This window comes from Staurois parvus, unplaced genomic scaffold (assembly GCF_062004578.1).
Source record: "Staurois parvus isolate SC_StPar_1 unplaced genomic scaffold, SC_StPar_1.0 ptg000154l, whole genome shotgun sequence".
Classification (NCBI taxonomy): Eukaryota; Metazoa; Chordata; class Amphibia; order Anura; family Ranidae; genus Staurois; species Staurois parvus.
The window spans coordinates 1,748,545-1,762,885 of NW_028317950.1; the positions used below are offsets into that span (position 1 = coordinate 1,748,545).

At 43.1% G+C, this 14,341-nt stretch overlaps 1 protein-coding gene across 1 annotated transcript in view; it reads left to right on the plus strand.

The window, feature by feature from the left end:
- The window catches only part of AR (androgen receptor), a 316,158-nt gene that overhangs the window by 258,081 nt on the left and 43,736 nt on the right, over positions 1-14,341 (plus strand). The window contains exon 4 of the mRNA XM_089674898.1: positions 11,111-11,398. Within this exon, the coding sequence (XP_089531024.1) occupies positions 11,111-11,398 (288 nt within the window). The remainder of the gene's footprint in view (positions 1-11,110; positions 11,399-14,341) is intronic.

Genomic DNA, 14,341 nt, shown 5'->3' on the forward strand with positions numbered 1-14,341 from the left:
GATGAAAAAAAAATTGTATAGGGACTTGGTGAAATGGGAACCAGAGGATGGGGATATACAGTTGTGTTCAAAATAATAGCAGTGTGTTGAAAAAAGTGAATAAAGCTCAAAATCCTTCTAAAAGATTTTATTTCCATACACACAAATGCATTGGGAACACTACACATTCTATTCCAAATCAAAACATGAAGAAAAATATATCAAATTTGTGTTGTTCCTCTAAAAAAAATTGTAGAAAAGTGAATATTAGACTGTTCAAAAAATTAGTGTTTGTATCCTTCTTTACAAACTCAAACATTCACTATATAAACTGAAAAATGTTTGAAGATTTTGCTTTCCTTTGAATCACTTAATGAATATTTAGTTGTATAAGCACTGTTTCTGAGAACTGCTGTACATCTGTGTCGCATGGAGTCAACCAACTTCTGGCACCTGTGAACAGGTATTCCAGCCCAGGATGATTGGACTACATTCCACAGTTCTTCTCTATTTCTTGGTTTTGCCTCAGAAATGGCATTTTTGATGTCACCCCACAAGTTTTCTATTGGATTAAGATCCGTGGATTGGGCTGGCCACTCCATAACGTCAATCTTGTTGGTCTGGAACCAAGATATTGCACATTTACTGGTGTGTTTGGGGTGGTTGTCTTGTTGGAACACCCATTTCAAGGGCATTTCCTCTTCGGCATAAGGCAGCATGACCTCTTCAAGTATTCTGATGTATTCAAACTGATCCATAATCCCTGGTATGCGATAAATAGGCCCAACACCGTAGTATGAGAAACATCCGCATATCATGATGCTTGCACAACCACGCTTCACTGTCTTCACAGTGTACTGTGGCTTGAATTCAGTGTTTGGGGGTCGTCTGACAAACTGTCTCTGGCCACTAGACCCAAAAAGAACAATCTTACTTTCATCAGTCCACAAAATGTTGCGCCATTTTTCTTTAGGCCAGTCAATGTGCTCTTTGGCAAATTGTAACCTCTTCGGCACGTGTCTTTTTTTCAACAGTAGGACTTTGTGCGGGCTTCTTGCAGATAGCTTGGCTTCACATAGGCATCTTCTAATTGTAACAGTACTCACAGGTAACTTTAGACATTCTTTGATCTTCCCGGAGCTGATTGTTGGCCGAGTCCTTGCCATTTTGGCTATTCTTTTATCCATTCGAATGGTAGTTTTTCGCTTTCTTCCACGTCTTTCAGTTGCCATTTTAAAGCATTTGCGATCATTTTAGCTGAGCAGCCTATCATTTTCTGCACTTCTTTATATGTTTTCCCCTCTCCAATCAACTTTTTAATCAAGGTACGTTGTTCTTCTGAACAATGTCTGGAGCGACCCATTTTCCTCAGAATTTCAGAGAGAAATGCACTGTAACCAGCATGTACAACATTTGCTGCCTTCCTTCCTTAAATAAGGGCAATAACTGCCACCTGTTTTTCAAAGAATGAATGACCTCACTAATAGAACTCCACACTGCTATTATTTTGAACATGCCCCTTTCAATGAGTGATTCAATGTCACAGAATCAGCAGCATGCATGTCATGACTGTTGGGTCTATTGGATTTCTATTACTCTACTACACCTGCTAGTAAATTATTTGCCATGTAGAAATATTATTTCTACCAAAAACAGTGATTGATCAGGTTAGTGATGTCTGACTGCTATTATTTTGAACACAACTGTAGGTCTAGATCTCCGAATTTTTTTTTACAAAAAGCGTACAAACAGGATCCTCTGCATTATTACATTACTGAAATCAAAGTACAGAAATAGACTTGTGGTGTCAGATGATATAGGTGCAGCATTGTCAGCAGAGATGAGAATGGGCGTCCTCCAAACTCATCTCCTACCAAACCTCATGCTTCGTAAGGTTCTAACCCATTTAACTGCAGGCCGTTTGGAATGAAAAAAAGCACAACTTGTAAATTCGAATAGAGATGATTTCGGAGGGCACCCAATCTCATCTATAATAATTGTCAGTAAGTGGACCCTCATTCCACATTCTGGTTGCATAAAACAGCAGTCTAAATCTCTAATTGCCCACTGGGTCTTTAATAAGATATGTAATGAAAAATGGAGAGTTGTATTTAAAAATTAAATTAGGATTTAATAAGGGGGGCCCAGGGAAGGCAAATTAAACTTCGGCATTTCAATCCCTAGCTCTGCAAGAACAGAGATCAGAGTACTGTGACCTGGATCTCCATATGTCTTCTTCCATTATTATTTTCCAGATGCGGTACATTCCAGCGTATTACACGCTTCACCTGACATCACGTTCTAGGTCAGAAGGTGCAGCTGCCTTCTGTGTCTACATTGTTGATTCAAGTGAAAGACTTTGCTAGAATAAACCCTAGTAATGTATTTAAAAGAAATGTTTAACTCCAAACTGCATAAAACATTCCTTCATGATTAAAGTGGAGTTCCAGGTTGGTCCAATGTGTAGACCATACTTGTGGGATCCTTCTAAAACAAGGTTTCTCAACTAGGGTTCCTCCAGGGTGCCTCTCAGATAAGTTTCCACTGACACCATTGATCTTTTTAGCTATCTGTAAGGGGGTAATTCCCCCTAGTGTCCACAAGGAGCATTCTTCCCTCTTACCATCACACTACTGTATCATGGGTTGTAGATATAGTAACTTTTAGCAGGAGTTCCCTGAGACTGGAAAGTTATTTTAAGGGTTCCTCCATGTTGAAAAGGTTGAGAAATGCTGCTCTAGAACCTGGAAAATCCTGTAATAGGTATAGCTACTCCAGCGATCTCCACTGGCTTCTGGTTCCCATGCAGAGTGGCTGTCCTGCTGCATTCTGAACAAAGGTTGCTCGGCACAAGGGCTATTGTGAGAACACTTTCCATTTTATCAATAAATTCAAAGTGTTCGCCGGTTGGATGCCATATTTGTTCAGACATCATGCAGGGTCACCATCTATTTCTAAGACTGAGATGCTGGCTCGGAGATTACACAAACATGTAAATCCTGGTGCCAGTCCAGTTCTTGGCAACATTAAAAAAAGGCAAACTTTCACCAGTGACTCTCAAATTTTCACCAAAATTTGGGGAAAAAAATGGAAATTTATAGAGTAACTATTCTTCCCCTTCTGCTTTTTTTCTCCATTTATCCCCTTGGGTTGTCCTTTCACGTACTCACCTGCCCAGCGAATCCAAGGTTGTCCTGCTGCGATCCACTGCGTCATTGCAACAGCCTGGGTCCCAAGCTGCAATCATCTTCTGACATTGGGAGCTGGCTGCTTTTTCTGGGTTCAGGCAGCTGGCCCCTGATGACATCTGCCAGCAACGCCCACTGGACACTATGTCCCTGCCTCATGAGATATGCAACATGCAGACCTCTTCCATTTTTTTTTCCCCTCGGACCTAGATGGACTTGGAGATAAGCTGAGGTAAATGTATGCATTTCTAGTTACAAGCGCCTGTCCATGGACTTGCATGGAGCTTCCAATCAGATCCTCCTGAAAAACTGACCTGGTAGGAAAGCCAGAATGAAAAATTTTACACATGTAAAAACATTTACGCGCTTAAAGGAATTAGAAGAATTGTACGCATCTAAACAGGATTACATTTTACTCGGGATCTGCTGCTAGCTCTGCTGGCAAGAACCTGTTTTTCGTGCAGAAAATACGCATATGCTCGTAAATGAGCCCCAACCACACAAAATGCAGTATTTAGAACTCAATTATTGGTAGAGTGGCCACAGAGGGTGTTTGCAGAGTGGTGACAAGGGGTAAACCACCCCCAGTCACTGCCTCTGCAGCTAAAGGGGGAGGGGTCAGGTGGCAGTACGGCCCAACCATGGGGTTTTACTCCCCCCCCCCCGATCAGCCCCAATATTATTACCACCTACCATAATCCATCGAGGTATGGACTCTACCAGATCTTGAAGGTATGCTGGGGTATCTGGGACCAAGCAGTCAGTAGCAGATCCTTCAAGTTGCGAGGTGGGGCCTCCATGGATCGGACTTGTTTTTCCAGCACATCCCACAGATGCTCAGTTGGGTTGAGATCTGGAGAATTTGGAGGCTAAGTCAACAACCCAAAATAGTGTTCCTCAAACCATTATTGAATTCATCAAACCAGGCCACCTTCTTCCATTACTCCATGGTCCAGTTCTGATGCTCACATGTCCATTGTAGGCACTTTTGGCTGTGGACACAGGTCAGCATAGATACCATGACCGGTCTGTGGCTACACCACCCCATACACAACAAGCTGTGATGCACTGTGTGTTCTGTGTGTTACATGCCTGAGGATGTGGTTCTGCGAGGCTCCAAAACGTTCCTCTTGCCTGTAACAATGTGATCGATAAATAAAGCTTTGGACCTGCATTGGAGATCCACGGTGTGCTGGTGACTTTCTTCTGCTTTGACGGTCTACGGTTCCAGCCGCTGATCGCTACAGCATCTGCTTACATCTACAGCCATCTTTAACCAGGGATTGTGCATTGCACTGTGTGTTCTGACACCTATAAGAACCAGCGTGAACTTTTTCAGCAATTTGAGCTATAAAGTAGCTCTTCTTTTAGATTGGACTACACAGGCCAGCCTTACCTCCTCACATTCATTAATGAGCCCTGGCCATCCATGACCCTGTCGCCGGTTCTCCTTCCTTGGACCACTTTCGGTCAGTCCTGACCGCTGCAGATCCAGAACGTCCCACAAGATCTGCAGTTGTGGAGTTGCTCTGACCCAGTCCTCTATCCATTACAATTTGGCACTTGTCAAAGTCGCTTAAATCTTTATGCTTGCCATTTTTTCTACTTTTGAAAAAAAAAAAAAAATCAACTTCAGGGACAAGATGTCCACTTGCTGCCTTATAGATCCCACCCATTCTCATTATTGACTCACCAGTTAAGTCCGTGTGGCCTACATAACAAGAGGGGAGTGATCATAGGAAGGCCGTTCGTCATATTTAGAAATGGTCAGAAAGCCATACAGAGAACCAGCTCCGTACTCTGTCTTCATGGAAGAAACTAATTACTTCTATAGAATGTTCTGAGAAGAGCGGGAGGGCCACCGGCAAGGAAAGTCCAGTTTTAGATTAAGAAACATCAATATTTATGTCTCTTTGGGAACTTGAGATGGGCAGCCGGACGGTATGAAGTAAAAGGACTCTGGAGCTGCATTCTCTCTGCTTCCAGGAGTACAAGAGGTCTGAGTATTACCGTGTGATGTTAAAGCAGCACTCCTGCCTTCCCTTCAATCTTGCACAGTTGTAGAGGTTCTTCTCCTGCAAAAAAGCTGCTTAGTCCAATTTTACTGCAACCTGTGAGCGTCTTACAATGCGCAATGGAAGCTGCAGCAAGTCAGATAGAACCAGCCTCATTTCCTGGCTGGAGGACGCTCAGCATCATCTAGCTCTTTGCTCTCTGGCCTTACTGCCCCTGGCACCACCCCTTTTTACTCTTTTGGATTTTTGTTCTTTCGATCAAGGAGGCTTAGCTTCACATGTGGGTATTCTGCATGGATACATGGGCATCCCCAGGTTTATCATTTGGCAACTCTCCCTAGGTTTCCTGTCTCTGGCCCACCCCCTTTCATTCATTGGATTTCAGTCTCAGCACACGCAGCCTGTCTACACCAGTTCTTCTAGACGGACGTCCACCCATCAAGACATTTTGATATTTGCATAACTCCTCCCATTGAATGCATCAGGACTCTGGACTCTTTAGAGGATTAATGAGGCAGAGTGCTGTGATATTTTCAAGAAGCACAGCACCCTGCTTGGCCCCTCCCACCAGCCCTGATCTGCCTACATTGCATAGAGAAGCACAGAGGCACCTGCAACCATGCAGAAAATGTTCTATGTTCACCTGCAATCTTAATCGCAAGAGGTCTTAGACAGCATTATACAGGGCTTCTTTGCATACATTCTGAATGGTCTCATCCAAGCAGCTGGCAATTCTCAGCTTTCCCCGTCCTGCAGTTCATCAGCAAGTAATTAAAACAGACATCTAATGCGCTCCATTTTTTATCCACTTTAATAAATAAAACTAGCATATACACTACAGAAGACCTTGTGGCGCTGTTCCAAGATGGAAATGCAAAGAAAACACCCCCCCCCCCCCGCCAACGGTATGGAAAGAGGGAGCAGCATGGGTTTGTTCTAGCTCCCCACCACCACCAAGGGGCTGTTGGAGATACACAGGTCTCCCTTACCTGTTCAGAGGCTTCAAGCCCAAATACCACTTTCAAAGCATGCCAAACACAAGCTCAGCCTAAGGCATGGTTTGTTTTGTTTTTTTCTAAGTTGTATTGTGGATTTTGAACATAGGAAGGATGAGGGTGCAGGATACTCCAAAACACATGCAGGCAATAGAGGATAGATTCTTAGGCAAAGTCCTTCAGTAGCAGCCTTAAAGCTTTGTTTTTTTTGTTTTTTGCTTTTTTTTTAATTAAAATAACAGGCATGTTATACTTACCTGCTCTGTGCAATGGTTTTGCACAGAGCAGCCCTGGACCTCTTCTTCTGGGGTCCCCTGCTGGCACTCTTGGCCCCTTTGGGTGTGCTCATGGAAAGCCGCTTTCCATGGGGGGCAACCAGGTGGGCTCACTCCTGAGGCTGCCTGTCTGCATCTATTGACAGAGCGAGCAGCTCGGCCCCACCTCTTGGAACATCATTTGATTGATAGTAGTGAGAGCCATTGGTTCCCACTGCTGTCAATCTGCCCAGGGAGGTGGGAAACAGAGGTGAGAGCACATCGCTGGATCGGATTGGGCTCAGGTAAGAATAAGGGGGGGGGGGGGGCTGGGGGAAATTGTGCAGCACAGGTGGTTATTTACCTTAATGCATAGAATGCATTAAGGTGAAAAACCTTAAGGCTTTAAAACCACTTTAAGTATTGCTGGAGGTAGAGGGGCAGCCAGGTAGTTTGAGACCCTGTAAGAAAAGTCAGTCTTTGTAGCAACCTCTGATGTCTACCCTCCAAAGCACAGGCACACCTGAAGCTCTAGGTAAAAAGGGCCTACTCAATGTCTAAAGACAGCTCCACAACCAGCTTCCCTGCAAGACTCTTCAGTGAAAGGGGTCCTTCATCTGCCCAACTTCCCAAGGTAACTTCTTCCAGTAAATGGGTTTAAGTCTAGGTTCCTTTTTAGACCCTCAGCCAAGTACATGCTGAGACCTAACAGTAACAGCTTTTCAGTAACACAGGCTGCCTCACAGGGGCAGAGGCCCCAGGAGAGGAAATACTCTAAACAGGCCCTCCTAAACATTTATCTTCTACCCAACCACAACTTTTGGGCGCCCCCTTACAGGGATTGGCTGAGATTGGATAAATAGCCCAGTGGCAAACCCTAAAAACACTATTTCTAGAAGCTTCTTCCAGAGGCAGCCAGGAGCAATCAACCACCAGGCTTAGGGAGACCTGACCAGACCTAGAAAATGAATTGCTGCTCAGCTGAGTACAGCACAGCCAAAAACTGAATTTATCCAGCCTAGGGCAGGGACCACCTACAATATAGCTTGGCTGCTAATGTAGTCTAGACCGATCACTTAGTTATTTTCTTAAAGTGGTAGTAAAGTCACTCTGTATATTTTTACCTACTGGTAAGCTTATAAAAAAGCTTGCCGGTAGGTAAAATGAATATCTCCTAAACTTCACCATTTAGGATATATGTTATGGAGCAGCACCAGTGACAATACCGGTGCATGTGTGCTGAAGAAATGGCTTACCTGTGCCGTTCCTTCAGAGCTGTGCGTCATGGCCAAAACTCCCGTGCACATGCGTGGGAGTGACGTCATCGGTGGCTTGGCGATTCGAGCAGCCTCAGCCTTCGGACCAGGAAGGAAGACCGGGTAAAGACTGAAGTCACCTGTAGTGTTGACAATGCGCCGCAGGAGGGCAATGCTTACCATTTATTTTTTAAAAGTTCAGGGCCTACCTACTAGCAGTCATATGTATAAATCACACAGCCATGTGTATAAACGCTAACCCATAAGCATCATGAATTATCTGCCACGAAAACGTAGCACTAGTATATTTCAGATCTCAGTTGTCGGCACAGGTGAGAAGGTTCACTACAGCTGCTCCCAACACATGGTGAAATGTTTGATGAGAACCTGGCACAGGTAGTATTTGTTGTATGGTTTCTGGTACCAAACAAGAAAGCAAGAAAATAAATAAATGGCCCTACATACAATCTAAAATGTAGGCTAACCCTACCCTAACACAACTTGAGCCTGACACTTAACACTCAACTTTACTTCTTAATACCTCAATGTTACCCTTAAAGAAACTTGACCCTAACCCTAGCCTTAACCATTAAATTTGACGTAACTCTGAACTTAACACTACAAAGTCCTCTCCAGGCAAAATTGCCTGGAACTGAGCTACACACAATTCTTTAGTTTTGTGTCTGATATGCAACAGTTCTGTGTGATGTATCTGGATGCAGACACCCGCCCAGTGACTAGTAAAAGAGCTGTAGGAGCCCATGTGAATTTTGGGTATTTCATCTCCTGTACTACCTAACACAGTCAAATAAAGCATTTAAAACTAGTGTAACATTCTCCAAGCAGTTTTTTTTTTGTTAGCTAGAGGCTGAGAAGAAGCCTGGGGATGAGTTAGGGAAGTGAGGTCACCTCAGGACTGGCTGGGAGGATCTAACAGGCCAGGGCTTCTGGAGCTCTTTCACCTCTCCAGAAACCTGAGAGTTTTCTGGAGCAGGGGAGAGGAGGGAAGGAGGCCCTGCATCTGCATGTTTGGCACCTTGGCCTATCCCCTAGCAGGAAAACCCTCAAAGCTGGCAGAGCCTGAGGGCAGGTGTGCAGTGTCGGGTGGAAGATGGATTGAGGAAGGCGGGAGTGTGGAGCCTGGGAGGGGGCGCCAAGGAGAGGAGCCTACCTACAGGCAGGTCGCTGGTTGGAGAGGAGGATCACTACTACCTTAACATCTCCTGGGGAGGACAGCCTGTGCAGCTGTGAAGGAGCCGGCCCAGCGTAAGGCCTGAAGGCAGCCACCAACCCACTAAGCTAACAGGAGAGAACAGTGTAAGGACTCCTACACCCCCCTGGCCATATAATGGGAGAGGGTCAGGTGTAATATCCAATTAGTTTCTCATCTGGGACTGTTCATCCAGCAGCTCTTGGGCCTCCTTGCTCAAGGATACCCTCAGGCAGCTCGGTGAGGAGAAGAAGTCATCCGGGGTCTGAGGAAGTACACCTAGGAGCCTTTAGTGCTCTTTAAGAAGAGACTGTTGCTAAGCTGAGTCTTTGTAAATAGTTGCTACAGTTCTTCGTGCATCCCATATACCCCTAGATGAGGGGTAGGCAACTTTTGAGAGGTGGAGATCTACCCAAACAACATGAAAGAGATCAAAGATCACAGGATCAAGGCCTAACTAAATAGTAAGGAAAGTGTAGAAAAATATAATAAAAGAAATGTCACTGTAAAAATACAAACTTAGCCTACCTTAAAAATGGATAGTGTCAATCAGTAGGGCAGTGGATGGTGTCATTCAGCAGGGCAGGGGAAGGCATCAGTAGGGCAGAGGTTGATGTCAGTCAGTAGAGCAGAGCATGGTGTCTGTCGTTTTTATTTTTACAATTTTTTTTTATAATTTAGGAGCCCGGTTGAAAGGGGAGCACTTGGGGGAGGGGTTGAGCAGCAGAAAAAGGAGGAACAAGGACAGGAGGGGCAGTGGGGGAGCTGTTTACTGAAGCTGATCCCCTGGATTTTGTTTCTTCAGCAGCTGTATGCTGGTGGGAGGATGAGGAGGAGATGCTAGCTTTCAGCTGCTCCGGAAGGACAATAAAGGGGATCGTCGGAAGTCAGGTATTTTAAAAATATGAATACCCAGCAAGTGGCTAGGGATTGGGATTTTTCTGCCCCCCACCCTGGTGCCTTAAGGCGGCTGCCTAAGCAGTTGTATGCTCTGCGCCAGCACAAGGCTGCTTAGGCAGCTGCCTTAGGGCGGGGGGGGGGGCAGATTTTTACGTGTTAAGCTTTGGTGGTTTTTTTATTAGCCAATAGAGAAAAATATCATCTATTGCATCATTTGTTGCTAGGTTTTTCTGTTTTTTTAGTTTTTCCATCAGCTTTTAGTTTTATTATTATTATTATTATTTTGTTTGGGTAAGGTTAGGATTAGGGGTTAGCATTTTATTATTTATTGTACTTTATTATTTTCTATTTTTTTTGTTAGGGTAATAATAAAAAGTGAATGTAAAATAGACAAATATATTAAAATAATCATAAATACTTGTAATAATAAATTAATAACCCATAACCTTAAACCCTTATTATAACCTTATTATTATGATTATTATAGTATTTTTTGTATATTTATTATTCATTTATTATTTTGTTTGGGTACGGGGTCAGAGCTAAAAGGTTAGGATCAGGGGTTAGTATTTTTTTATTTATAGTATTTTACTTATTATTTTCTTTTTGTTTTCTATTTTTTTTGTTAGGGTAAAAATAATAAAAAATGAATGTAAAATACACAAATATATTAAAATCATAAATACTTGTAATAATACCCCATAACCTTAAACCTAAAAAAAGGTAATAAAATAAATAATAATTATTATAGTATTTTTTGTCCGTGTGGTTTTTTTTTGGTTTTTTTTTTAAGGTTAGGGGTTAATTATTTGTCATGAATTTTTATATTCATATGTGTATTTGATTTATTTTACGTTTATTTATATATTACTTTTTTTCGAGCAGAAAACCGCGCAAAACGCATGTTAAAATGCACGAAAGCATGCAAAAAACGTACCAATTGTGTGTTTCTATTCTTTTCTAGGGGAATATGCGTTGAGTACAACCCTCCTTCCTTTTTCTGTTTTTCCCAACTTTACCTAAAGACTTCCAGTCTGGTACCATGCTTGAGAATGTTGTTCTATTCTTTATGACAGATACAAAGGAGATCATCCCAGATAACCTGCAATATGAAACCCTGTGTAGTATACATTGGTAATGAATATGCTCTGTAGACATTTAAAAATGATATATGTATCCCTATAGAATAAAGGCATAAAAAATACTAAAACACACCATGGAATGACCTTGTGATCTGATATATGTTGTAAAAGCTAACTGAAAACCTTAATACAATTATAATAAATACATATTTTATATTTCTATTTCTGCAGCACGTAAACTGAAGAAGTTGGGTAACCTGAAGACTCAGGACGAGTTGGAAGGATCTCTAGGACAGGGAGAAGGAAGAGAGATGACACCAAACATGTCCATTCCACAGCTCGAGGGCTATAGCTGCCAACCAATCTTCCTGAACGTGCTAGAGGCCATAGAGCCTGTCGTGGTATGCTCTGGACATGATAACAACCAGCCTGACAGTTTTGCATTGCTGTTGAGCAGCCTCAATGAGCTGGGAGAGAGGCAGCTAGTGCATGTGGTGAAGTGGGCAAAGGCATTACCAGGTATGCAAAACATAAAATGGAAAAAAAAAAGTGACATGTAACACCAGCTTTCAATTACTGTAGTTTAACGAGTTAATGTATTTATTAAAACTGTATGTTTTTGCAGCAAACGTAATTAGATGAGTGATGACAGGTGTTTGCTGATACCCTATATTGCCAAAAGTATGTTGAAACCTGAGCATCATACCTCCCATGTGACCTAGGACACGTGTCAAACAGAAGGCCCGTGGGTTGATTCCAGAACACCACACCATTTCAAGTGGCCCCAACACTTCTCCTGCAGCTGTGGTACCCCTCTTTCCTCCGCCCCTACCTTTTCTCAGCAGCAGAGAGGACAGGACTCCTCCGCCAGATCCTGTGCTGCTCTGTGCAGCTGTGGAGAGGCTCATCTCTTTCTTTTTGCCCATCTCAGCAGTAAATAACAGAAAGGGGAACAGAACTTCTACAGATCCTGTGCCTCACTGTGCAGCTGCAGCACCCCCTCCTCTCCACCTACCCTGGCCTCAGCATTTAGTAGATTCTTGCAGCTGACTCCAGCTCTCCTCTGGTCCTCCTCCAGACCCTGCACTTCCCAGCTTCGCCCCAGCTTCTTCCTGGCAGCAGCACAGAGTAAGGAGGTGCACTGTGAGGGGACTCAAGACTTCTGATGGTGGGGGGCTTCTTGATATCTGATGTAATGGGAGTGGAGTGCTCTGGGCATCTAGTCTTACAGATACAATGGCCCTTTGAGGGAAACCATAATGCTGATGTGGCCTGCAAGGAAATTGAGTGTGATACCCGCTGGCCTAAGGTATGGGGTAACTTCGCAAAAAATTAAGTATTAAAAATTAAGAGTATTGTTAATGCTACAGCATAAAAATACATTAAAGATCAGATTAGATAGATTGTGTTCTTTCAACCTTGTGCCAACAGTTCGGGAAGACCATTTTCTGTTCCAGCATGACTGTGCAGAAAGCCAACTCCATAAAAACATGGTTTCACCAGTTTGTGCAGGACACTCAAGTTCCTCTACAACCAGTCATGAGGAACTCTAGTTCTGACCTACACCATACTGAACACGGTTGAGGTCATTTGCAATGCCATTTGTGAGCCAGGCCTTCTCCAGTTTGGGAAGACCCTTTTCTGTTCCAGCATGACTGTACCCAGTGCAGAAAGTCAGCTCCATATGGTGTGACCAGTTTGGTGCTAAGGTACTCCAGTGGCCTGCACAAAGGCCTGACCTCAACCCGCAATGTTTGGAATAAGTTGGCGTGCCAGTTGTGAACCAGGTTCTCTCATCCATCATCAGCACCTGACCTCACAAATGTTCTCTTGGCCAACTGGACACAAATTCTCCCACACACACCCTCCAAAATCCTCTTCCCAAAAAAGTAAAGGTTGTTATAGCTACAAAGTGGGACAATTCCATACAAATGACCATGGTTTTAGAATAGGATGTCCAGCAGGCTCATCTTTGGTGTGATGGTCAGGTGTCTACAGACTTTTAGCTATACTGTTACCTTGTATGCATAGAGTTAATATTTTAACAGATTTTGTCTACGTGTCACAATATATATTTGTTCCGTAGGCACCAATTTTAAGACAGACAATCAGGCTCCATCTCACATCATTTATTGTCTATCAGGTTGAGTTCCTCTTTCACAAAATTTACATCTTAAAAAAAAAAAAAAAAAAAAAAGGAGGGTACGGTTTCACTAGGTCAAGAAGCCAGACTGATGAGAGAGAAATGATGAGTTAAGCCTCATTGTCACCTAATTTCTTGTACATCAGATCAAATTTCACAAATTAGGGAACTAGAAAATTCAGAAGGTGGCAAATGTGTCACTCGAAGATATCAAACTGAAGAAGTGAGACAAACCTCTGCTCATCTAAAAGTCTTTTATATCAGAAAGAGCTTCCCAATAAAGCTGACCTCCAGGCAGATATACAGCAAACCCACAAAGTAAATAAGCCCTATACTGATACATCATTAAAACGGTTTTTAAATGCAAACAGTGTTACCTGGGAAATAGCCTTAGGCAGTCCCTGTACAGTAGAGCTCAGTCTGGGAAAGGAAAAAAAAAGGGGGAAAAAAAAAATGAAAGGGGAAAAAAAAGGGAAGGGGAAAAAAAAGGGAAGGGAAAAAAGGGAAAAAAAAGGAAAGGGGAAAAAAAAAAAAGGAATATACTGATAGAAAGAGGGAATAGATAGATAAGCTCAGTCTACTGCTTCTTCAGTGTTAGAAAAATAAAGTCTCCGGCCATGGGCTGTGGCAGAGCTGTGTAAATCTGAGGACCTAATGGACAGAAATAAGTATCATTTGGCAAGCAAAGCAGCATACACAGTTGTAGTGCACCCCGAAGGAGTCACTGAGTGACTAAACCTTTTGAGACCAGATAGACTTCTGGTATTACCACTTTAACCACTCTGACACACCCCTACTCAATGAGACAACACCAAATGGGAGTGCAAGCTGTAGTTCTATGAATATCAAACAGCTCAAACAAGAACAAAGTAACACAACCAATGAATAGGTGAATTCCATGACAGAGACCTTCTATGCTACAAATGTTTATAGACAAAGCAAAGGGTGACCGAGCCTGGGTTTCACCAGACGTTAAGATGAGATTAAACTGTAACAAGGCCACAAGGGATTCAGTAATGGCAGAAAGAAATATAGTAACAATCCCACTGGAGACTACACCACCATTAGACCCCTGGAGAGACCCAGCTATATTCAAGTCTGCCTGCAGGACTTGACTGTGTACACATTAAACTACCCCCAGTAAAAGAGTAAGGCTTGGACAGTAAAGTCTTTAGGGAAGGGTTAATATGGAAAGAAGAATTTAGTTTTTCCGGCTTAGCTGGGGCCCTTACCGTGGTGCACAATAATGAATTTCAATGGTTTACACTGGCTTCAGGACGACAACTGTAGCAAAGGTGGCTGTAGGAGGTTTAACTCAT